Consider the following 26,032-nt stretch of genomic DNA (forward strand, 5'->3'; position numbering starts at 1 on the left):
CTAAGTTGACTTAGGAGAGGGTAAGTGAAGAAGGTAGGGTCGGCTTGGGTCTAGCCGAGCACGCTGGGTTTGGACACTTGGCAACTGGGGAATAAGTTGCTAGGACCGTTGGGGCTACTTTCCAAAGTTAGAGGAAAGGAGGCACGAGTGAGACGGGTTGGCTAACTGGGAACGGCGCAAGTCATGCGTCTAAGGCAAGGGGAGGGGGTCTTCTTGGGAAAGTGGCAGGTCAGGGATAAGGGTTTACCTACTCGGCTGGGCCAGGTGGAGGACTTTCCTAACTAAGATAGAGGGCGCCAAGGAAGGCAGGACGTGGCAAGAGGAGAAGCCACAAGGAAGAGGCGCTAGAGAGGATCTAGCGATAAGGCAAGGTTCAGTTGATTCTTTCCTAACGAGTAGGGGAAGAATCAATCTAGGATCTTCTCGATATTAATAGAAGAATCCAAGGAGGCTGGCGAGATCTGCTGCTCTTCTCATGAGGAGGACACGTGGACGTGGACCAGGGAATTAGGGAGGTTACGGTTTAGGTAAGGCCACACAAGGACGAGAGGGAGATCAAATAGGAAAGGGCAAGGACGCGTTAAGGGAACTTGCCAAAAGTTGTGGAGAGGATAGGACGCGTGAAACGGATGAGGAAGGCGCGTGAGGCCAGGCCACTTGTGAGGGAGGCGAGCTGGGTGGTGAGGTGGCAAGGAAGGTCTACGAGATTAGGACACGTGGATGCATCAAGGGCCGAGGGTTCATGCGACTAGGGTTTAGGGCTAGGAGAAGAAGACGCCAAAACGGAATGGGTGGCTACTATAATTGATTTCCTAAATGCGTGGGATATGACAAAGTGGAAGGGATCTCGGCTGGAATCAAATCAGCTAACGGGTACAGCTGGTTGACTCGACCAAGATCAGGTGAAGTGGATGGCTGACACGTGGTATGATGGACGAACGGGATTACACAAGGAAAGAGCAAGATGACTTACCAAGTTGGGAGCGGCGGCCAAGGAGCGCACGTTGAAGCACCGGCTGCTAGGGTTAATCCCTAGGGCGATCCTCCAAGTGTTTGACCAGAATGCCCCTCACGGCTACCTTGAAACTCGGACTAATTCGAGGGCAGATCTGTCCTTAGACGCCGGCAACAATGGAGATGACCTGAGGTGTTGCAGCGATCACCGGGAATGGATATTTCGGGCCAAGGAAGACTTTTTCCTAGACGACTTGAATTAACACCAAATCGGCCGAATCAAAGCATTTCTTTAGGCGAACACTCTGATATGTATTTTCTGTTGTGTTAACGCCTCATTCCACCATTTTCGAGTCTTTCTCCTTTCTGTTTGTGCAGGTGGAATGCCTCTTGAAACCGAAGCACGTTAGCCTCTTTTTTGGAGGCCTTTTCACCGCCGGTTTCTCAAGGACTTGATGGGTTCGATCCAAGAGATAGAACGCCAATTCCAGACCTTGTAAAAGATGATCTAAGTGCAGTTTTCCATCGAAAAACTAGAGTCTCCTCACGGGTTTAGCACCGTGAATCAGACCTAGGTTGCTGGAGAATACTCCTCTAGATCGCTCCCAACAACAATCCGTAATTGACTTAGGATCTCGAGTACCAACCTGATTTGAGTCGATATTGAGGCAGCACGCTTGCACGAACGACCTCAATCTTCCCGGATGTAGATCAGCCTCTCTGCCCTCGCGTGGTCCGAAGGTAGGCACCGAATCTAGCTATCTTGCCGTGGGGAACTTCGTGGTCCAAGGAGACGCGAACGCCGGAGCCTTCGTGGTTCCTTAAGCCTTTTGTCGTAGGTCGAGAGAAAGGAAGAAGATAAGAAATCAAGGACGAGGAGAGGAGAAAACCTTCGGTTCTAGATCTGGTTGAAGATGATGCAGTCTTCACCGTGGGGTTGGAATGAAGAAGACGCCAAGGGGATTGACGCTAGGGCTTGGAGATTCCATGAGGACGAGTGGGAGAGAAGAGCTGCGCCATGGGTGAGAAGGACGCCGAGGAAAGAAGTGAGGCCACCGCGGGAGAGGGGTGAACCAGGTGAGAACTCGAGAGAGAGAAGGGCCTTCCGCCCACACCAATCCTTTCAATTCATTATTCTCAAAAAGCATACATTTTACAAAGTATCGAACACTTAAATACTAACCTAGTAACTCGGTTCACATTCCGAACCGGTTCTTCTACTGAAACGAATCAAACTAAAATAAATCAAATCTGATATGAATTGGACGCTACCCGTCCAACGCTAATCTAGACCCGTGGATCCATGAAGATCCGTAGCAACTTGAGCGCAAGGTTGAGCTCGAGTAGGCTCAACTCGATTTGCCTAGGTTCCGCCTAGGCTCACCACGTTCCATCTTGGTCCTAGGAGTCAACAAAGGTTTAGACGATTTAACGAGATTGGATCCTAGAACTAGATCATTACCACCGTGAGGCTTAATCTGAAAACCTCTTGCGCTTGACAGTTGTTGCTCCGCCCGCTCCACCCACTGCAAGAACTTCAAGCTGCTCTTTAACCTCTTCGGTTGGTTTGAACGCCTTGGTGCATGTGCTTCCTGCCCATACGAGCCCTTTCATACCTACCTTCGCCCTGGGTTTGGTCTAGATGACCTTACCGGAATTTTGGCTCGTAACAGATCCACCCTCCTTAAAATGAGCTTGTCCCCAAGCTCTTGCTATACATTCCCCTGAATGGGTCTGTTTTTCTAGTGCTACCCCTATGTGTTGTTCTGACGGTCTATAATCTCGGGGTAGTGCTCCCAACGAATTCTGCTGGTGTAGGAAGCATTTTCTTGGCCCTCTGGAGTAGACTTGGGTATAGTCACTGGTGGTTCTACTCCTTACTGATGGAGGGTTCTGCTGTATCTGCCCGGGGCCATAATCTCGTGGGAGCTGCCCAATGGAAAGTCTTGGCTGCCCTTGCAGCTCTCTGACTTTGAAAGGTATACGCAGTACCATGCTTAGGTGAGTCGATTCTCGGTCGCTTTTCATGGCCCACTGCGCTTCTGCTGCGTTTGCTCCTCTTGGGTTATTCGCGTGAGTTAGTAGGGAGTCACGAGGGTCCCTTAGCTCACGACTACAATTTGGAGAGTCCGGGAACTGATAGGCACTCCAACGCTCTGGATAGAGTTTGGAATTTTGATGTCCCAGAGCGGTTGCTTGGTGGTGGCCACCCTCCTTAGCAAGTCGTTCCTCTTGAGAGGGGGTGGCCACTGAGTACCTCTGAAATGTATATATCTTCTTCTGGGCGCTGGGGTTTATTTGATCTACCTCATTCTGTGGGCGTTCCCTTTTTTGATTTAAGGGGTAGACCATCATTTCTACTGGATGATCCTTCAAGCTGCTAAAACTTTTACTCTCCAATTCCAGAAGGATCTCGTCCATGGGAGCCAAGGTCTCTCTTTCTTACAAGTCCCGTGTAATGAGCGGCTTGTTTTTATGTCCAAGCCCGGGTTTGTTAGAGCCCTTCCATTGTTTACGAGAAGCGGCAACTGAGTTGGGTTCTATTTGAGTACACCCACAAGCTTGGCCGCCTTGTGGCTGGAGTGTTGTCCGATTTGCTGTTCTCGCCTTAGCTTTACTATCCATAAGGGTTTTCACGTTTGGGGCAACCGGTTCGTGAGGATTTGGACCCACGAGCTCTTGGGCCACTTTCTTTTGAAGTACTTTGGTTGCCCAACTTCTGTGCGTCTTACATATAGTTATGTCCGCACCACCCTCCTTAAGTTGAGTCTTATCATCGAGGGTGGGTTCTGGTGCTGCGTTGGAGGAACTATCCTTAGGTTCCTTCACCATGTGCTCTCCTGAGTTCTGATAAGGGTGCTCGGTTCCCTTCGAAACTTCAGGCACTTTCCGTGTTTCTACAGTTTGCTTAGGGAGTGGGAGTAGACTATCATGATTGCCCCTTGCATCTTTTACCAAAGGGACGGTCTTTAGAAGAGGCAACAGCCCTTTGTAACCGTCCTTCTCCTTTGGTGTACGCCGGGGCTCGCCAATCAATTCCCTAACCATATTCGCAGAGGATTCGAACTTCGGACTTTCATGGTTAATGTCCTCTGCCTCCCGCTGGGTAGCACTCGGTATCGGTTTAGCCAAGGGTTTCATGGAATAGAACTTTCTATAAACTTTGGCGACGCCAGTACGACGTGGTAAGGGAAATGGCTCAATCTTCTTTGGTATAACCTCCTCGCTAGATTTGCATAAGGCTAGCTGTTCAGTTACTTGAGGAGTAGCGAGTAATCCTTTCTTCGTTTTAGGAAAGAGAGGTCCATGCGTGACCCTTAATTCTGTTTGATTCTTGCTTGATCTGATGGAGGAAGTGTTTGTGGGCTGATCCCAGTATGCCAGTGTTGTCCTTCGTATTCCCACGGCTTGTGGCCATAATCGAATGATTTGCTGGAAAAGAAGGACTAGGGGTTTGGAGTATCCCTTGTTTATCAGTGACGACCTTCGCTTCTTTAGAAGGGTTAATGGTAGGGAGGTTGGTATAACCTCTCTTTGACAATTCTGTTTCCTCATCACGAGCTGATTCCGACTCATTAGTTTCTGACGAGGTCTCTCCTTCACTGTCATCACTAGATTCCATGTCTGACTCCATATCTGATTCTAGAGGTGTTTTAAAGTCTGACCTTGGTATTGCCTCTAGCACCAGTCTTGAACTCATGGTTCCCACTTGTATAACCTCACCGGGATGGATCCTCCTCTTCGAGTAGGGTTTGATATTTTTACCCTCTACACTAAGTTGTCCCATCCGGTTGTTGATCCACATTTAACCGGTTTCCCGTTCAATGTCGATCTCAAAATGCCGGTACATCACACTAGGGTGTGTGATTACCTTATCACAAGAGGGCGAACTACCAACGTCTACAAAAATCCACGTTGGGTTTTGGTCCCAAGTGGCTCCGCGAACCATCCAATCTCTTTGCACACAGATTCTGTTATCGTATGTGCTGAAGAAAATATCCATTCCTGCTCTACTAGACGGCACCTTACTTCGTCTTCTACACTATCAAACAATTTGCTGAAGGAAAGAGCACACCAACGCCTAAACTGCTATGCTACTCGAACACTGAAAGAAATCTGAAACGACTGTATCAATCCGCTGCTCTGTCAAGCTGCCCTTGTGCGTTTCAAGGAGGTGAGAAGTTCACCTGTCACCGCACCCGCCTGGTGCCTTGGTAACTCACTCTCGCTCTCAGTCGGGCCTGACAATAAGGCCTAAACTGTCGCGTCCGCCTGACGCCTCAACAGCGCACCTCGAGCTCAAGCACCTTTTGAGTTGTGCAATAAGCACTCCTCTCGCCTAGACTGTTTTCAGTACAGTCAAGGACTACGCACAGAATTTCTAAACTCTGGAATCTTGCCTTCAATTTTGATCAGCAATTAAGTTGGATAGTTACGTGACTACCCACCAAAATTCAGCGCAATCTGACATCTGAAAGCCGCCGAACCCACTGATTCTTCTTGTCAGACTGGTATCCGGACAGGTTCTGGTCACTCAGCCTTTGACGCAGAAGACGGTGCAAAAGCGGGTAGTTCGGGGCCGAATCTCTGCTGGTGGTCTAAAGGACTTCTGTAGAGAATTTTATTATGAAGCTCTCCACCAATTTTGAGGCTATTCCGACTTCGTTTGCTCCTGATAGGGCCGATTTACTATCGCTGACTGTTACAGTCCAGAGAACCAAAAAATGCTGAAAACTGAAACTGAAGCCTAGAAAACTGCTGAAACCCAAATTCTGACGAATCTGACTGCTTCTGCCTCTAGATGCCAAATCTTCGATGTCAAGCGCGAGAAGAGTTCAGATTTTAACCTCAAGACGGCTCTGATACCAATTGTTAGGATCCGAAACCCGCGGTCGCCTAACCCGAGTGTCGAGTCCTAAAGCCAAGATCTCTCGAGGTTCGCCTGAACTAAAACCTACCCAAATCAATACAAGGAACTACCCGGCCGGACAGAACCCCGGTGCAAACCCAATAGGACGAGATGTACAGGTGAAGTGTTCCCCAAAAACTTAACTAAGCCAATCCTACTACAAGCAACTACAATGGGTGTGAGGCTTTACAAGCGTTTGCGATACATCAAAGCACTCGCATCTCACTCATCAAACCACGCAAACCATTCACTAACGAACAAACCACGCCCGGATCCCAAATAGGAAGGTCGAGCCCACTGTGGTCGTGTCTTTGGCGCTTGCGCCTTAGAGGTACCACTAGGAGGACTATGGCCGCAGCGGGGCAAAAACAATAACAGAATTCAAACTAACAAGTCCCTATACTACCACCCGCGGACTACAAGGGGAGGAAGAGTCAAACCTGCCAAGCAAGCTTGGCGAATCCGCGAGATAGGACCACGGGACGAAAGCCAAGTCCCGGGTATCACAGCTATGTCTCTGAATTCCGGAGGAGGGCAACGCCGCGTTGCTGTGATGGGAGGAGCAGACGCCTACTATCGGGACCCGTAGGGAAGGGCCGAGACGAAGTGGAGCTTAGGCGCGTCGCCTAAGGGGACCAGGTCTTCGCAGCCTCCTGCTGCCGAGGGGTCTCGTGAGGAATCGGGCAGCCGCCTACTGCCTTGCGCCGAGAGGTGAAGTGATCGCCTGTCGCTAGGGCGCCGGAAGGGAGTGCGGCCGAGGATGGCTGGAGGATCGGAGGAGCTAGCAGGAATACTAGCTAGACCGACGGACCTAAACCTAACTAGGGCTTGGGAGGGCTCGGTGCGGTAGGGCTCTAGATAGGTGGCCGGTCTGGTCAATAGGGTATAAGGCTGGGGTTGGTCGAAGTCAACGAGCTTTAGGTGCGGAAGAGGGAGCCTAACTAGTAGGTGGGTCGGAGCTGGCTGACTGGGCTGAGCTACGCTCGAAGGTCGTGGTCAAGATTGACCAAGGTGCGATACGGGTTAAGCTAAGCGGGTTGGTCAAACTAAGTGGGCTGAGGTTATCGAGCCCGGGTGCTTAGGTCAAGAGGGACCCACGAGATAAGCTCGAGGCTCTAAGGTTGACTAAGAGAAAAGAGAGGGGAACAACAAGTAATTTCCTAACTCGAGTTAGGAAGGGCCGTCGACTAGGGTTGCCTAAAATATCTAAGGGAGGCTAAGACAGTCGAGTGATGAAGAGAGAAACCTAGGGGGAGTTGCCTAAGAGGTTGGGGTGGTGGCGTGCGAGGTTGACTACTTGGGTCGGTGTGTGACTAGGCTGGTCTTGCCTAGGTGAGTGACGCCACACGAGCCTAGCTAATTAAGTTAGGGTTCGGTCTAGAACCCTGGTAGACCTAGCTACGGAAAGTAACAAGAGCTCGGTTTAGAGCTCGGTTGACCTAACTACAAGTGGATCAGGTTGAGGACGACTGGACCAGGTCTCGGCTGAGATGGACTTGGTCAAGGCTTAGGCAAGGGTGCGACTAAGTTGACTTAGGAGAGGGTAAGTGAAGAAGGTAGGGTCGGCTTGGGTCTAGCCGAGCACGCTGGGTTTGGACACTTGGCAACTGGGGAATAAGTTGCTAGGACCGTTGGGGCTACTTTCCAAAGTTAGAGGAAAGGAGGCACGAGTGAGACGGGTTGGCTAACTGGGAACGGCGCAAGTCATGCGTCTAAGGCAAGGGGAGGGGGTCTTCTCGGGAAAGTGGCAGGTCAAGGATAAGGGTTTACCTACTCGGCTGGGCCAGGTGGAGGACTTTCCTAACTAAGATAGAGGGCGCCAAGGAAGGCAGGACGTGGCAAGAGGAGAAGCCACAAGGAAGAGGCGCTAGAGAGGATCTAGCGATAAGGCAAGGTTCGGTTGATTCTTTCCTAACGAGTAGGGGAAGAATCAATCTAGGATCTTCTCGATATTAATAGAAGAATCCAAGGAGGCTGGCGAGATCTGCTGCTCTTCTCATGAGGAGGACACGTGGACGTGGACCAGGGAATTAGGGAGGTTACGGTTTAGGTAAGGCCACACAAGGACGAGAGGGAGATCAAATAGGAAAGGGCAAGGACGCGTTAAGGGGACTTGCCAAAAGTTGTGGAGAGGATAGGACGCGTGAAACGGATGAGGAAGGCGCGTGGGGCCAGGCCACTTGTGAGGGAGGCGAGCTGGGTGGTGAGGTGGCAAGGAAGGTCTACGAGATTAGGACACGTGGATGCATCAAGGGCCGAGGGTTCATGCGACTAGGGTTTAGGGCTAGGAGAAGAAGACGCCAAAACGGAATGGGTGGCTACTATAATTGATTTCCTAAATGCGTGGGATATGACAAAGTGGAAGGGATCTCGGCTGGAATCAAATCAGCTAACGGGTACAGCTGGTTGACTCGACCAAGATCAGGTGAAGTGGATGGCTGACACGTGGTATGATGGACGAACGGGATTACACAAGGAAAGAGCAAGATGACTTACCAAGTTGGGAGCGGCGGCCAAGGAGCGCACGTTGAAGCACCGGCTGCTAGGGTTAATCCCTAGGGCGATCCTCCAAGTGTTTGACCAGAATGCCCCTCACGGCTACCTTGAAACTCGGACTAATTCGAGGGCAGATCTGTCCTTAGACGCCGGCAACAATGGAGATGACCTGAGGTGTTGCAGCGATCACCGGGAATGGATATTTCCGGCCAAGGAAGACTTTTTCCTAGACGACTTGAATTAACACCAAATCGGCCGAATCAAAGCATTTCTTTAGGCGAACACTCTGATATGTATTTTCTGTTGTGTTAACACCTCATTCCACCATTTTCGAGTCTTTCTCCTTTCTGTTTGTGCAGGTGGAATGCCTCTTGAAACCGAAGCACGTTAGCCTCTTTTTTGAAGGCCTTTTCACCGCCGGTTTCTCAAGGACTTGATGGGTTCGATCCAAGAGATAGAACGCCAATTCCAGACCTTGTAAAAGATGATCTAAGTGCAGTTTTCCATCGAAAAACCAGAGTCTCCTCACGGGTTTAGCACCGTGAATCAGACCTAGGTTGCTAGAGAATACTCCTCTAGATCGCTCCCAACAACAATCCGTAATTGACTTAGGATCTCGAGTACCAATCTGATTTGAGTCGATATTGAGGCAGCACGCTTGCACGAACGACCTCAATCTTCCCGGATGTAGATCAGCCTCTCTGCCCTCGCGTGGTCCGAAGGTAGGCACCGAATCTAGCTATCTTGCCGTGGGGAACTTCGTGGTCCAAGGAGACGTGAACGCCGGAGCCTTCGTGGTTCCTTAAGCCTTTTGCCGTAGGTCGAGGGAAAGGAAGAAGATAAGAAATCAAGGACGAGGAGAGGAGAAAACCTTCGGTTCTAGATCTGGTTGAAGATGATGCAGTCTTCACCGTGGGGTTGGAATGAAGAAGACGCCAAGGGGATTGACGCTAGGGCTTGGAGATTCCATGAGGACGAGTGGGAGAGAAGAGCTGCGCCATGGGTGAGAAGGACGCCGAGGAAAGAAGTGAGGCCACCGCGGGAGAGGGGTGAACCAGGTGAGAACTCGAGAGAGAGAAGGGCCTTCCGCCCACACCAATCCTTTCAATTCATTATTCTCAAAAAGCATACATTTTACAAAGTATCGAACACTTAAATACTAACCTAGTAACTCGGTTCACATTCTGAACCGGTTCTTCTACTGAAACGAATCAAACTAAAATAAATCAAATCTGATATGAATTGGACGCTACCCGTCCAACGCTAATCTAGACCCGTGGATCCATGAAGATCCGTAGCAACTTGAGCGCAAGGTTGAGCTCGAGTAGGCTCAACTCGATTTGCCTAGGTTCCGCCTAGGCTCACCACGTTCCATCTTGGTCCTAGGAGTCAACAAAGGTTTAGACGATTTAACGAGATTGGATCCTAGAACTAGATCATTACCACCGTGAGGCTTAATCTGAAAACCTCTTGCGCTTGACAGTTGTTGCTCCGCCCGCTCCACCCACTGCAAGAACTTCAAGCTGCTCTTTAACCTCTTCGGTTGGTTTGAACGCCTTGGTGCATGTGCTTCCTGCCCATACGAGCACTTTCAGACCTACCTTCGCCCTGGGTTTGGTCCAGATGACCTTACCGGAATTTTGGCTCGTAACAGCTTACCTCTTCAATGTTCAACAAAAACAATTCAATAATAAGAAAGGCAAACACGACTGCCAAAGTTATTAGTACTGTAGAAGTCAAAATCCAGATATCTTTTCCCGCTTCTCTCTCAAAGTATTTGTTTGTATGTGTATATGTGCACAGTGCACACACACACACATGTATATATACATGAATATATATACATATCTGAGTCAACTGGTCCATTGGCAGTTCATTTATCTACTGTGCCTAAAACGAACCAAATTCGAACTAAACGCAAGCCGTTCATGCTCGTCTCGCTAAAAAGGCCAGATTGTCGTAACTCAAAAGGAACTTACTAAGATAAAAGCTAAATTGATTCAAGCCACAAGTTATACCACTAGAATGGCCATACAGAATTTAATCACTGTAGTATAAGAAAAAAACAAACGCGTTATGCCATCAAGATCTATTTGTATTTGTTCATTTGAAGAACAAATTAACAAGAAGCCAAGAAAAATGGAAAGTAGAATTGGCCAAATGAAAATGCTCGGTTTCCCTTCAAGGGAGCTAGCATAGACAATTGTGCTGGTGATGCGTTCCCCGGGCAACACCAGTTCAAATCCCATGAAAGCTACTCCCTTTGTGCCTTACGGAGGTGGAGTGTGGCACGAAGCTGCAGGTGCACTAACTCCAACCCAGGAACCACCAAAGTAAATATCAGACTCAGCAGGAGGCATGGAAAAAATGAAAGGGAGGGGGGATCCGCCTCGTTTTTGCATGGTGGGTCATAAATATAATCGTCCCACTCAGAAAAAAGTTTGGTTCCACCCATGATCAAGTTTAGCATGAAAAACATCATAAAAGAAGAAGCGAAAACACAACGCTTGCTCTACATTATCTCATTATTATCTAAGCCAGAGATTCTGGCTGGGGAAGGACCCCTTTACAAAAGTTACAACATTGGGGACACCTTACGAGATAAGGTGTTTAAATAGAACGGTTACAAATGTGTAACAAAAATGCATTGTGAATTTTATTCACTTTTCAGTGGCTTGTTAATGACGCCCAAAATTCTTGGTAGAGCAAAATTAGAAACCTTCAGAGCAATGGCTTTGAGAGAATAAATTATCTCTTAAAGCAGAAATAGAGTGTCTTGTCAACTACTAGTCAGACGGGCCAATCATTTTCTCTGGTACAACAAGTTGATCGAACTCTTCGGGGGACAAGACGTTCAGGCTCAAAGCAGCTTCCTGCAGGAAAAAAATAGATCATAAACTCACGAATGTCATGACTAAAGATGATTACAAAATTGAAAGACCTCAAGTTACATCATTTTTAATCTGGAAAAAAGGAGAGACTCGAAGAAGGAAATTTTTCGATTCTCACAGAAAGCATCGAGAACACACAGAAATCCCAAATCTTAGTTGCCTGTAGCGGATGGATATCATCTCGTCAATTGATTCAAATGCTATAAGTTCTTGCTTTTTACTAGATATATGACTGATAAAGAGGAGATAAACTTATCTGACAGATTTCCCCATGAGATCACCAGAAAGAGGGTAGATAAATGTAACGAATGCAAGATAGCAACGCAATATTTGTACCAAGAAAGGTAATCATTGCATGTTTTCAATGAAGCATTCATCATTACAAATCCTAAATAAAAATGCTGATGAAAACACTCATACATAGAAAATCAAGAATGAATTGGAGCTTTTCTTTCTTGGACGATGATGAGGCTGGCCAAATGGAACAGCACTAGAAGGGAACGGTTAATGCCCCTTCCTAGCATCAATCGATTCCCACCATATGGAATGCATGCATAGGAGGGAGGGGTTCAGTTGTCAAAGCAAGCAACAGGCTAGCCAGTATACAAATAGTATTCGACATGACAAATTTAGGAGAGCTGGTTTATCAGTTTTATTGGTTACAATAATCTTTGGCATGTCGGTAGAGACCACACACTGAACAGCAAAAAAAACGTAATTGTAAAAGGAATTCTAATTCAGTGTGAAAAATAATTTCTTGGTGGGGGATACTAGCCTTGAGAGTGGTGCCTTCTTTGTGAGCCTTCTTTGCAACAGCTGCGGCTTTGTCGTACCCGATTTTCTAAAACAAAAAATCATTTAACTTTGTCACATCACAATGCCGTAGAAGAACCAAGAAAAGATACAAACCCCCTAACAACAGTGTTTACAAATTACAAGGAATGCTCCTACTGAGCACCAACCCCCGCTTGCAAAAAGGTAACAGTAAAATAATAAAGAGAATGGAGAAGAAAGCTTACAGGGTTCAAAGCCGTAACAAGCATCAAAGACTGCAAATGAGGCAGGCCAATAGGCAGTTAGAAGCACATTATGCGGTTATCAATTGAAGGGTCTTTGTGCAAAGAAACACATAATTTAGGTAATCCAATGTTATACCTCATGTAAAAGTTTAGAAATCCTTTGTCTGTTTGCCTGAATACCCTTCACACAGTTCTTGTCAAATGAAGCTGCTGCATCTCCAAGTAGTCTGAGAGACTGCAAAAAGCGATTCATGTCATAAGATGTGAAAGTGCAATGCCATATCAAAGCCCCAGAAATGGACAAGTAAACAATGTAAAAGTATAGCATTGAATTGTTGTTGACCATACCCGAAGAAGAGCACTGGCAATCAATGGTTTATAGACATTCAGCTCAAAATGACCATTTGAACCGCCTACAGTGATCGCAACATGGTTTCCCATAACCTGCAGATTTTTTACACTTCATTGGTTTGACCACCAGTAAAACAGAACTGCAAAAGGTAAATAATAACAAACTTTCCAAGCATTAAACAACTTCATCTGAATACTTGGACCTAATTAAGAAATTGTCCAATTATTAAGCAGTGAACCAACTAATAGAAATTATACAACCATATTTAGTGCAATCTGATGATAAATACCAAAAGTTTTCCTTAAACTTACCAGTCCTAGTGGATCAAAGCATGTTGGGGGAGAGAGAGAGAGAGAGAGAGAGAGATTTTTGGTCATGCACATTCACAACAACCATGTTGCATCCCAAAAAAAAACAAAAAAAGAAAAGAAACAAAGACAAAGGGAAAAAAACAATATGGAAAATATATTCAAATTTCGAACATATAATGCAATGTGCTAAAATGGGATCAAGTTGCCACAGGCTTGTGGTGCCAATGCTGCCCCGACATTAGACTATCCTTAGTTCTATTTAATTTACATAACAAAAGCATTTTTCTCAGGGGATTCTTGAAGAGAAAAGTTGCATGCACCCAAGAAATCATCATTAGGAATATGCATCAACACCTGTAGACAACAGAATAATGGCGATCCACCTCAAAATACACAACTCCGTCAAGTGAAAGTATCCACATCTGTAATGTAGATTTTTGAAGAAGTCTACAATTTGAAGTTCAATTACCAACTAAATATCTTAGCTGAGGTGGCCAAGCATCAAAAGATTCAGAACTTTCCTGACAATGAGCAATGGCACAATTTTGAATGTAGCCTATGCATCATCCATTGAGAAATCCACATGCATCCTAATGCTATGCGATGATCCATGATGATCTGGTGCCATTACATATTTTTTCTCATCTGTGTCCTTCCCGTTGGCATATTCCAAGTGGAAGATTATCTGCTCAACCAAGTGTTGGCTCATCCATATACATTTCAGGAAATGCCTTCAGAAAATCTCCCAAACAAACCGCACATGGTTAGCTGGATGGAACCAGCACTGCTAGTTCATGGCAAGTAACATGACCCTCAAAATCTCATGAGGAGAAACCATTTGGGGTTTACTCAATTTAGTTTTCAAGCCATAACCAGCCAAATTAATTCAAAGCTAAAAAGATTGGCTAAAAGAGGAAACATACAAGGCCTTTGTCTCTAGTATGAAGATAATGAATATTATATTCCCTTATACCAGTTCAAGAAACACATACAGGTGTCAGGTCCTTAAGCTTCTTATTCAGGGCCAACTTTTGAAGATGCCATTTCAATCAGAATTCAGAAATGAAATTTGATACTGTTTCCTTTGTTTTAATTTGCCAAGAGCCTAAGTCAATGCCATCTCTGTAAACTTGCAAAATTTTGTTTTTCATCATTAATACCAGGATCTGGATGAGATATTAACTACAATAAGCATTGCATGCACATAAAAGATGGTAGAAGCACAATACAGTAGATACTTAAACAAAAAGAATGACCAGATGTTACTGCTAAGTGCTAACAGATAGAAACATACTTCACATGACAGATGAAGGTATTGTTACCTGAGCACAGACCATAGTAAGAGCCTCACATTGTGTAGGATTAACCTTGCCCTGGTGGGAGAAAGGCAGAAATATCAGCAATATATTTATAGCACATGATGTTCTCATGAAATAGCATAGCCACTATAGTCTGATAAACGAGAACCAAGTGAACAGCATACAGGCATTATGCTGCTGCCAGGCTCATTTTCAGGCAGGAGAAGTTCACCAAGCCCACAACGTGGTCCACTGGAGAAAAAACAAATGCACTTAAAATTTTTGTAGAACAGATATTTCATGTCAAAAAGTGGGAGTATAGATTGCAAAACAAGGTACCTTCCCAATAGCCGGATATCATTAGCAATTTTCATTAGAGATACGGAAACTGTGTTTACGGCTCCACTAGTTTCTACAAAGGCATCATGAGCAGCCTGGCATAGAATGTATAAAATGAATTATAAGTTGCCCCATAATAAACATAACAGAATGCATAATACCAGCAGTAAGCACATCTTTTCACAAGGTTCATTCCAGCCTTATCTATTTAATGTATTGCCGCCAAAATTTACTCATATTATCAATGAACATTGAAAAGATATAGAAGCAAATTTGAATAATCAAGACATTCAACTAACCATCTACTAGCAGAAAAGACATGACAACCTAAGCCAGTAGAAGGACCTTCTTCAAAAACATGGAATTAGCAACAGCAGATAGAATGTTGAACCAAACTAGATTCTGTCTCCAAATTCTTTTTGTGTTTTCAAGTCGTCAAGAGAGGAATAATAAACATAAGCATGTATGCATACAAGGTAATAAAAATATTCTCACTTAACTGCATTAAGCATAAGAAACAATCCTGGCAGTCAATGAACAATGCAGAATTTTAAAGTTTCAGTAACATACTAGGGCCTCAAATTTATTCTCCGCAGTGACAAATGGTAAGCTAGTTTCCTCTGCTACCGCTGCGGCAATCTTGGCATCAAACCTGTGCAAAAAGAATCCACAAAAAAGATGAATCAGCATCATAAACATAACCATCAATCACATTTGAAGATATCAAGCAGTATAACTGTAAATTCGAGCAATTAAAATCCTTCAATAACACTTAGATTTTCAGGTTCAGTTCTTTTCAGTGCATGACAATATTATTGGATTTTGACTTTCTTAATAATTGTGTAAATATAATTTTGTTATTGTGTATTGACTTCTTTTTATACTTGCCCAAGAAATAATACTTAAATCTTGCTTTGATGTGAAAACCCCAAAAAATACCATTGTGCAGTGAACAGGTGAACCTCCATCAAGCATATTGACTTGCAAAATGCAGCTCCTATTGAATATGGACACAAAACGGCAAATGATGATAATGAATGCTTACAATATAGAGCTCAGAGATAGGAGAATTAGTAACTTTACAAATAAAAGATCAAGCAGAAATTATTACACCTCTACAATTGTGCATGGCATTTGGATGAGGTAAGGAGTTCTGTGTGACACGAACTTAACCAATTGAAGAAAAAAAAAATCAAGATGCATCATGCTCATGCATAAATTTGGAGGTAAGCAAATGCAACTCCTCACACTGAGAAGAACCACCTGAAAAAACCTTTGATTCTAAAAGTGAGACTGATAGATCTTTTGGAGGAGCTTCACTTTATCCGGTTAAATGCTTAGGTTCAGAAAGATGGTCGGGTTCCAAAGAATTTCATGTTCTTAAGAGTAGCCACCAAAATGGTAAATGGATGTGGTATCCGTATCACACTAATTGACGTATACTAACATTGCAGCTAGGCACCACCTACACTCCTAGGCATAAGCCAAAAGCCTAGGACGACCTAGGTGTCTAGGCCTGTGTTTTGAATTTTAATTTGCTTTTTGTTTTTCCAATTACTATTTTAAGTTAATATTACAATATTAACTAAATCTTTTTAAAGGTTCACCTATCCACTTAAGCATGCCAAATAAATTTTTCTAGATAGGCAGCGTCCTGTGCTTTTTACCTCTTCATGGACACTTATGACTTCTCGGCAATGACGCTTTGCACTTTGTACCTTATACTTAACTAAATTAGCATCTGTCTACCTTTCCCATAAAAGAAAATAAAGAGCAAAGTACAGAATTAAACTACAGTGCATATTCCCTTGTGAGTTAATTAATTTTTGAATTGAATTTTGTATGGCTTTTATTGTTACAATTGGCTTCCAGGTGGCCCATGTCATTGTGATGGTGCAGAGAATAAGAAGCAGCTCACAGTGAATGCTTATGACCATGACTATTCAGAACTGAAGATGCATACCCCTTTTTTGAGTTCAAGCCAGTTCCAACAGCAGTACCACCTTGTGCAAGCTGCTCAAAGCAGAAACTTCCACATTATTAATAGCATATGGAGAGGCAAGAGATGCAAACAGAAGATTAAAAACAGAGAGATAACCTGATACATGCGAGGAAGAGTACCCACAACTCGTTCAATTCCATACTTAACCTGCATTGATAGTTAATACCACTCTTATAAGGAGTAAGGCAAAAGGTTTTTAATTAAAATATTCAAAGAGAATAAACATAAACCCACTTGTGTAGAGTAGCCACTGAACTCTTGACCAAGAGTTAAAGGAGTTGCATCTTGTGTGTGAGTGCGGCCGATCTTAATAATGTCATTGAACTCGGCTGCCTGTGCAGACAAGCATAATTGTATATTTGACAGGCAAAATGAAGATGGCCATATCATGTTCATAACAGCAAAATAAATATTGTTTTACCTTTGATTCTAAAGAGGCATGCAATTGTTTCAAACTTGGAACAAACGTTGAATTGATTTCAGTCGCTGCAGCAATATGCATGACCTGAAAAAAACTCAAGTGAATATGATGTTTAAACCTTATAACCTTCCTCTGTAACACATTCCCAGATATTCCAAAATGGGATGTAAGATCAGGAAAACATAAAGGCCTTCTTGAGTAATGGCAATAATAAGGAATATAGGTAATCCCGATCGTGGTGGCGTTGTAATGCCTCCGCTAGGCTAGCAAGCCTTTCAATCAAAATGCATGCCATAGAAAATTGTGCTGGCTACTGAGGAATTATTTTCATATTCAAATCAATGAAACAGTTGAATTTTATTTAATTACATTGTTTGGTTTGTTTTCTTTGTTAGAGATTTTATACCAATCTAAAACTTAATTTGTAAATTTTGTGATTAAGTTTAATGAATTAAATTCGAGTACTAATGAAATCAACAGAAGAATTCATTTCCATGTTAATTTTGCTTTTGATTTGTAAATTTGATCCTTTTCTACCATTCCTTGCACTTACATCTGCTTAGAATACAAACTCACCTGGAACGGCACCATACCCATGTCAACACACCTGGGCACGGGTACAAGTACAGGACACAGCAAACTCATTTTGCATTTTATGCACATACATACATATTTACACGCATATATATATATATATATATATATATATATATATATATATATATATATTATTTTTTGAAAATGTCTTGCACCAGAGCCCGCACCCTGACCCGGACCCGTGTAACATAGATTCCAGGTAAGAGATGACCAACATCATGATGAAATAGAGAAGCCTAACATTCGCCTCCAAGCTCCATACATCTAGCTAAAGAGATGATGTTATATGAAGCATAACATTTCAAATTCAATGTAGCATAAACCTTAAATGAGAATGAAAAGACTTTACTGTTGGGAAAGTATCGTTTGAAGATTGTGCCCTATTGACGTGGTCATTAGGGTGAACAAATTTTTCACCACGTTTTTTTCCGAGAATCTCAGCTGCTCTATTTGCAATCACCTGAAAAACATTCACAAAAAATGGAAGGAAGGTCAACATTGTGCCAAAAATGTGCACTGAAGCCAAAATGGAAGACCCCTATGAGTTCATAATGATTATATAACCTTAAAAAAATAAGAAAACATTTTTCTGATATTACCAATCCAAATTTTACATATGTTTGTTCCCAAATGACATAAGTTCCATTAGTAGATGCCACAAAACACAAGCTGGTCTAATCAATTTGATCAGATGGCTAACAAGTTGTCTTCGTAGACTTCATTGGTGCTGCACATAGGCTGTGTGTGCATCAGGCCTGCGTTGAAACCTGGCTTGGTACTGTACAGCCAGGCCGAGGCTCAAGGAAGCTTGAACCATGCCTGGAGCACCTGAACTGAGCTTGGTCCAGAACGCACTGCCTGGTAGGACAACCATCCCAAAGATGTATGTAAAAATTAAAGCACCTCTGTAACAACAATATTTTGATGAACTTCATGAACAATTTTTTAAATATACAGGCATAATTATTATTTTAAATTCTTTAAAAGATCAACTGCTACATAAGTTTCATAGACAATTATGCACAACTACTTTTAAGATATAAAATAATACTATTTTTGAAAACTTGAAAATGATAACTGTTGAAGAATGCCCGATATTTTCAATAAATGAATATTATTCTTTAAGAGCCTTCTTACTTGTACTTTTTTCTTAATTTTTCATCTTAAATGAGCTTAACCAGTGTTTTTGAGTTATATTTAAATGAAGTTCAAGCTCCGATTAAGTTATTTGTGAGCTGCAGTCAGGTTGGTCATTGACAGGTTCATCATTACATGGGTGTGATTATGGAGGTATAGGTTTGGACAGAATATGTTTTGCCCTCCAAAAAAGAACATGAACGATATACTTAGTTTGGTAGATACACTTACATTTCTTGCTTTTCTTACATAATTTATCTTCATCTAACTAATTTTGATATTCGTGGTTTTTACTGTTGTCAAATCTTTATGATTTTTTTCAAAGTTTTCCAAAAAGATAAAAAGTTGTAAAGTTGATTTAAAATAGAACATTAAAAAAAAATCAAATCGCTCATAATAACTGACAGACCTTTACATATTCTTCTTTTTGAGATTAATTATGTTGATTTTAGAAGCCTTATTTATTAGACAGTGTTGGGTTTTCTTAACCCATCTTTTGTTCCTCTGAAACTCCTTTGGGGTTTTCACGATGTCATATAACATTCTTCGAAAGTGATGAAATTGGCACAAGCATATCAGACTCTGAGCAGATATTCCCAAGGCCTCTTAGCAGTTTAGCACCATCTAAAAGAAGGTTCTCAATTCTAAGCACATCAGACTCCCACCAGAGATCATATGATCATAACTAACAAGCAACAGCTTATTTGATACGCTTAGATAAGAAACATCAACAAACTCAAAACTATCCTTGTGCAGAGGTTGAGGGTTATATGTATAGTTCGCCTACATGTTATAGAAGCAAAATACTAACCTCATTCGCATTCATGTTGCTTTGTGTCCCACTGCCAGTCTGCCATATAACAAGTGGGAAATGATCATTAAGTTTCCCATCGGCAACTTCTTGGGCAGCTTGCATAATTGCATTTCCAATGGATGGATCAAGACCATACTCCATGTTCACCTGCAAAAGAGAAACATCCAGACCCAACCTGTGATTGAAACAATGGATATAAAAGTTGTCAGAAGTTTATGTACTATGGAAGACCATCTCAAGCAGCCTGCTTAAGAAGTTATATTTTGTTTTCCAATAGTAATAAAATTTCAACCACATAAATGAACAACGTCAATTTGTCCACTTAAACAACATAAAAAGGTTCGTACCAAGTTAAAAAACACAACTATTGGACATGGCTACATCTACAGTTCTCAAGTTAGTCAAGAAACATGTACTCGAAATCACATAGCATACACAAATCCAAAAGTGAGACAAACATCTGGTCGTCAATCAAAACCTATTCAATCATGCAATGGTCAGGTCTCCAACAAAGTTGGACCCACCAGTATATGCTATAACTGTTAGAGGAGCATGAAGCCATCCCAATTTAATAGGCTTCCCCTGCTTTTGGGCAAAAAATGCATGTCAGGGGTTTCATTGTAATTTTCCACCATTGAGGCATTGCCGTAAACTCCTGTTTTAAAGAAGGCCAGCATCTCTTGTTCAATTTTAGTGGAAGTTCACTGCGATTGTGGATGTAGGAAGACTATTTGTCATTCAAAACCATGTCGATCCATGTGTTCTTTTGTGTGTTTGTTGCTTTTTCTTCTTCTTAGTCTCAGGAAAGTGAGTGGACATCGTTCTGAACAATACCTACTAAACCCATTAGTTATGCAAAAGCATAGCAGTAAACCCAACACATACTACAGTATTGCATGTTCATGTGATATCGCCCAGTCTTAATGCTTGGAAAAAATTGCTGATCATTCTCGTTACTATGAAGTGCTTTTCTATGGATAACATCCAAGAATCTCATCAAGATGACAAACAAGAACTGACAATATTATTTGTATGTGTTTGCTCAAAGAAGGTACACAGTTAAAAGCAAAAAATCAACCTTAGCAGCACATTTCTTAAGGATGCCAAAAGCACGTATGATTGGCTCAGGCATTTGTTCACGTTCTCCACCAATATCAAAATTCTGCAAAGATCTCTGAGTTTGTGCACCCCATAGCCTGTTAGAACACAAAGCCGGTAATCAAATAAGCAGGTAACCTATTCATAATTTCTCCTAACATGATACAGAATATACAAAAAAGGTCAACATATTAATGCCTGCAGAAGGTATCCTGAGAAAAGCTGCCTACATTTTGTATCCTGAAAAACACCTGGGATATAAATTACCAATTCAATCGTTCATCCTCTCAATCAATGGCACACTGTTTCACAACATTCACATTGTTACATCAGAGAGAGAGACAGATCAAATGTGACAAGAAACAGTCCGCTTGTTAGCAATGATAACATGTAGGTAGTGTGCTTTATCGCTTGCACTTACAATAAATTAAGTAAATGGAAAGAATACATGACGTCACGAGAACCTGTCTGCCAGGGTCGGACAAATATTTTACTGAAAATAGTGAGCCAGTGACATAGTCAAATTAATTTGAGGAAAACGTTCAAAAGTATAATGTAGTCATTGTATGCACCTACTTGTGTCGGTTTTGGTCATAAGTAGCTGTCAGTTGAAAAATCCCCATTTATGGCCTATGCAAATGACCACTAGGTTGAAATTCAAATTTTCTTTTCTATTCACGTAACAAGTTACCACTCACCGCTTATCACCATCGTTGTCCAGAGTATTGGCAGGTAACAAAAGAATCCATTCTAGAAGTGAAGGCACAAATTCTCACAAACTATGCAACAAAAATCAAGAGTTTGACATCACTTGCCACTAACCCAGAGGATTACTCTATTTCCTATCATTTGAACTTGGAAAGTACTGTATTTTTTATCATCTGTTACCAGATCCTTCCTCCCATGAACTGTGACACTCTCTCTTATTTTCAATTTGATCCCAGGATCCTTTTAACTGGAACAATCATGGAAAGTGTAACAAATTGATTATCTGTCCAATTCAAGCAATAAATGCATCAAAGGAATCAAATGAAGAGCACTAAATAAGCAATATAAAAGCTTACGCTACAAAGTCCTAGCAAATAAACAGTCAATTCAAAACATCATTTGATCAGATCAATCAACAGCTGAAGAGGCATTTGCTATGGGACACAATCTAAACTAAAAAACTGAAGAATTCACAGTCAGAAACCTGTCTGCTGGAACAAGAATCGGCCCAAAAGTGTCTTTCTCCTCTCTGAAAGCCGTTGAGAGCAGTCGAATGCTGAAGAATCGGTTTGCACTCATAGATAACATGCCAGACGACATTGATGAGAGGCGGCGAGAAGCACAGAGCATCGCCATTGCTGTACCTGCAATAAAATGGAACAAAAGCAAAGCCCTTAGAGGCGTATAAGCAAGCCAACACATTGAGCCTTTCATGAAGACATAGTCCACAAGGCATAGAAATATAAGCTTCGCGATCAAAACAACTGAGTCGTATAATAAGAATAAATTTTTTTAAAAAATAAACGACCATATAACAATTATGCAATTAGTCCCCTACGCTCATAGATTGATCGGTAACTATATCTCTCTGTGTGTGCGCGCGCTATTTGCAGAATAAATCTTATGGAAACTTTGGAGATAATTTAGTTATCTCCGTCACTAGAAACTAAGCGCATTTTTAGTTCTCAGCACCGTCCGATATACAAATTAATGAGAAAAAACTATTTTTCATGTAATTAATTTTCATTTTTTTGTCATTTTTTGCAGCTCAAGTCCTGTACAAATGATCCATATGGTTTCTTAGCATGAATTTGGCTGTGATGCAACTCAAAAGAAGGGAAGTTCTCATGCAGTCTCAAGCGGAAGGTGGGGTTATCGCACTGCAAGGGAGAGTGGTACATCGTGCTGGTCACACGGAAAGAGTTGCTTGCCCAGTTGCACTGCGTCGACCTGTTGCATTTTTAGAAGAAAGAGAGATAGAGAGAGATGGGCATGTGGGAAGGCAACTCGTGGAAGCACTATTTTTAGAGATTTAGGTTTTCCAAGCTTCCGGTTTGAACATTTGGTCTTCAAAAGATTAAGGAACAGGTCGCGAGGCGCACGATCTGTGCTTGAGGGCGAGCCCCTAAGCAATGGGTGATGAAGCACTAAACTTCAGCTCAGCGCTTCTACGCCCCGAGCGTGCGCCTCCGGGATACGCCTCTAATAAATCAATCATCGCAAACAGAGAATAATCCGCGCCCGGTGTATCGAGGCTCATTTTTTTCGTTTTGACTTTAAGAAATCCTCGTCTCGCCCATTCATTCGTCTTCTTCTTCTTCTTCGGCCACTGCTGCTGCAGAGCGAGTTTGAAATGAGGGTTTTCAAAGGAGCTTAACAACAAGAATGTGAAACAAAGCAGCTCACAGTAAACAGCATTCCAACACGAAAAGGCGAACCGTCTGATTTTTCAACTATAGGGAATCCAAATCGAGAAGGCGAATGTGTTTTGAGATCGTGAACGGACGAAAGCGGCAGATGAGGAAATACATACCTCTGAAGACGCCGCTAGTTTGGAGGAGCGAATTCTGTAGAAGGCAGGCGATGAGCGAATTGGAGAGAGGCCGCCTTGCGAAATAATGACGTGCCCGCCGCCGCCCTTTCTTGAAAATCGGGTCTCTTCCGTCCGGTTTTGAGTCTTTTGACCCTTCCTCCACGCTTCTTGGCTTTGCCTTTTCTCGGTTCTCGGATTCCGACCCCCGTGTTTGCTTGCCGAGAAAACATTTTCCTGATAGTGTAATCCGCAGTTTACTTTCACTTCAAATGCAAAAAAAATGTCTGATATTTGTACATTACCAATAAATTAAGATAAAGAGAAAATTTAATGTTTGAAAATAAAATTGAAATGTGAACAGGGATTAACGAGGGCGAACTATCACTTTTTATTCCATATATTTATCTTTCTTCCAAATTTTTCGTTTTTTAATAATTGGAGCACATCTTTTTTATTTTTTTTCTTGACTCTCCTTTCTTTCATTTCATATTCAAATAATTTAAACAAAACAAAAGACAAAGTATAACATGTATGTGGTCCCTTGAATAAGGAGGTGCGTTGAATTGACAACGCACTAATTCGATGCAAATTGTTGAATTCGACTTGATTTTGATTTGATTGCACCGAAGTTGAGACCCACAAACTTAAAGGGGATGTTTGGTAGATCCTGGATATGGTTCATCGTGATGCAATGTGAGGAAAATATGGATCGAGAACACTGTGAATCTGATCCATATTCCGTGTTTGCCAGATTTGGAATTTGGTCATTCAATCCTTACCACAAATACCACATGGAATAAACTTTAGAAAAAAATATTTGATTCCAACAAAGCATTTCATAATAAGAACACTCTGTTATTATAATGTATGCAGGCATGACTAATATTAGAACCCAATTAGTAGTGGAAGCAAGGCGGTTGTAGGCACGTGCCCACACAAACTGGCATATACATATGCTCATGCCTCCTTGCTTGATATTTATTTATATATCTACAGGTGTCCTTTAAAGTTTTAATTTTAAACTATTAACACCCCTAGGTCCATCTTCTTTATTTGGATATTCTTATGCTTTAACTTACATATAAAAATTCACCTATTTTTTTAACATGATGTAACAATTTGCTCTTAAGGCACACGTGTCTGTGTGTGTGGGACCTCGAGTCAAAGCGTTGAACCGGTTTTGATACCGCTTTAACAACCAAACCCGCTCTTTAACAGTTTCGGCTTCAACTTTAAAAAGACTATGAACCAGAACAACTGTCAAGTTATAAACTCTTGAAGTTCCTTCACAATTTTTAATACATAACTATAGTTTTTGAGTATTACACATTAATTAATGAATATAGTCATTGATTTTGTGCATGGATGGCCATTACTCCAGATTTTAAAGTCACAAACCTTGATATTTATTGAATTCACTAATCTTGTCTTGGTCTTAAATCACATTCAGGCCCTCTCCAATCAATTACATCCTTGCCATCAGTCTCTAAGGGATCTCCAGATGTGACCTCTGACTCTTTCTCCCAAGTTGAACCACTGGTTTTGAGAGGGAGGGGGCGCTGCCAGAAAATTCATCACACCGAGGAGCATAATTTATAAAATTTTAAATTTTTTATGGGCATCAATGTGAAAATAAAAATATTTCATAAAACATCAATATGAAGATAGAATTTTTTGGTGTCTGTGTGGACAACTGCCCACACTGGCCTCCGCCCCTGCCAGTTGGCTATATTTGTGCTGGTTTTTAGCCAGCTAACAAGAAAATGCCAATAAATTGGGTCCAGGCTTCAAGTATTGAAAGCACCTGGAAAGTGAGATTTTACAGATGGATTCAATTTGAGCCTTATTAAAGATTGCCACTTCTAAAGTTTTTACCGAATGCTAATATATCCTGAATTTTTGTTTTTTAAAATTATTCGTGAATTACTGTTTTATTACTTCAGCCAATTAACCAAATTCAACGAAGAGGCCAATTTCGGCTACCCGACTCAATTCACGAACTGATTTTTCATGATATTGACTACAACATATAATTTAATTTAATATTACTAAGCAGACACAAATTCAAGTGCCAAAAGCACAATAATTTAAATTTCGTAGATGCGAGACTTGATAAAGAAGAATTGCATTAGATCTAATAAGCATAGTTGTCGATTTGGCGAATCGTTTGATTGAGTTTCGGCTGAATTTGTTGCAAATTCACCAAAATATGTATTTTAAATAATTAAAATATAAATGTTAATAAAGAAATAAACATTTTTAAAAAAATAAAAACGTGATATATTTGCCATAAATTTGGTTTGCCTATTCTGAGATTATTAGCAATACCAATCAAACTTGAATTTCAATTGCAAAGCACAATATTTTCGAATTGAAAATTAGATGATATCAGAATCATTGACATCACATCTCACAAATGCACTCCACCCATCTGGATCTCTTATTGCATCATCATCTATAATTGTTCATGCTCCAAACCACCTCATTAATTATTGGAATTATTTTTGTATCCACTTGCAGCGGAGGCGGCGTTTGTGGGACAACTAAATATTGGCTGAAGGACGCAGACTTTTGCATGCAAAAAAAGAAAAGGACTTGACGCTATATGACAAAGAAATTTTTCTTTTTTCAAAGGCGAAGGAGTCTCTGGTATGTATGTCTTCCTTCACTTCATTTTCTCTTTCGAGGACACGATAATACATCAAAAGCCAACGCTGTCACTCTGCATTTTCATTTTGGCGTTACTGGTCCATGTCCTTTTGAGCTTGTGCTTTGTCAATTGCCATCAATTATCAATTATATGAACGTTGTTGTCACATTAGAATAGAATAGATGGAGTAAGAACATGGGTTGGGTGTTGGTAGGTGGTCAGT

General features: G+C 42.0%; 1 protein-coding gene across 2 annotated transcripts; it reads right to left on the minus strand.

Moving 5' to 3' along the window:
- Nucleotides 1-10,840: 10,840 nt before the first annotated feature.
- On the minus strand, nt 10,841-23,315 carry LOC116254604 (fumarate hydratase 1, mitochondrial). Of its 2 annotated transcripts, XM_050077966.1 has the most exons (19): nt 23,160-23,288; nt 22,729-22,961; nt 21,831-21,990; nt 20,619-20,736; nt 19,538-19,687; nt 17,939-18,049; nt 16,993-17,076; nt 16,806-16,904; nt 16,668-16,718; nt 16,533-16,582; nt 15,140-15,221; nt 14,570-14,664; nt 14,416-14,482; nt 14,255-14,305; nt 12,618-12,713; nt 12,406-12,504; nt 12,270-12,299; nt 12,026-12,091; nt 10,841-11,232 (listed from the first exon to the last, which is right to left on the minus strand). In XM_050077966.1, exons 3-19 carry the CDS (start codon nt 21,980-21,982, stop codon nt 11,146-11,148), a joined length of 1,488 nt encoding a protein of 495 aa, XP_049933923.1. In that variant the 5' UTR covers nt 21,983-21,990; nt 22,729-22,961; nt 23,160-23,288; the 3' UTR covers nt 10,841-11,145. The 2 variants fall into 2 exon arrangements, with proteins under 2 accessions (XP_049933923.1, XP_031485949.1); XM_031630089.2 differs by lacking the exon at nt 22,729-22,961 and having other exon boundaries at nt 23,160-23,315.
- Nucleotides 23,316-26,032: the final 2,717 nt, after the last annotated feature.

This window comes from Nymphaea colorata, chromosome 5 (genome assembly GCF_008831285.2).
Source record: "Nymphaea colorata isolate Beijing-Zhang1983 chromosome 5, ASM883128v2, whole genome shotgun sequence".
Taxonomy (NCBI): Eukaryota; Viridiplantae; Streptophyta; class Magnoliopsida; order Nymphaeales; family Nymphaeaceae; genus Nymphaea; species Nymphaea colorata.

What these genes read in the sequence shown, in the direction of transcription:
- LOC116254604 (XM_031630089.2), bottom strand. Translation starts at nt 21,982, where the DNA reads ATGGCGATGCTCTGTGCTTCTCGCCGCCTCTCATCAATGTCGTCTGGC. An exon ending in TTAAGAAATGTGCTGCTAAG is followed by an intron (nt 19,688 to 20,618) that starts GTTGATTTTTTG and finishes TCTCTTTTGCAG; the next exon opens with GTGAACATGGAGTATGGTCT. An exon ending in CAAACGATACTTTCCCAACA is followed by an intron (nt 17,077 to 17,938) that starts GTAAAGTCTTTT and finishes AGTTTTTTTCAG; the next exon opens with GTCATGCATATTGCTGCAGC.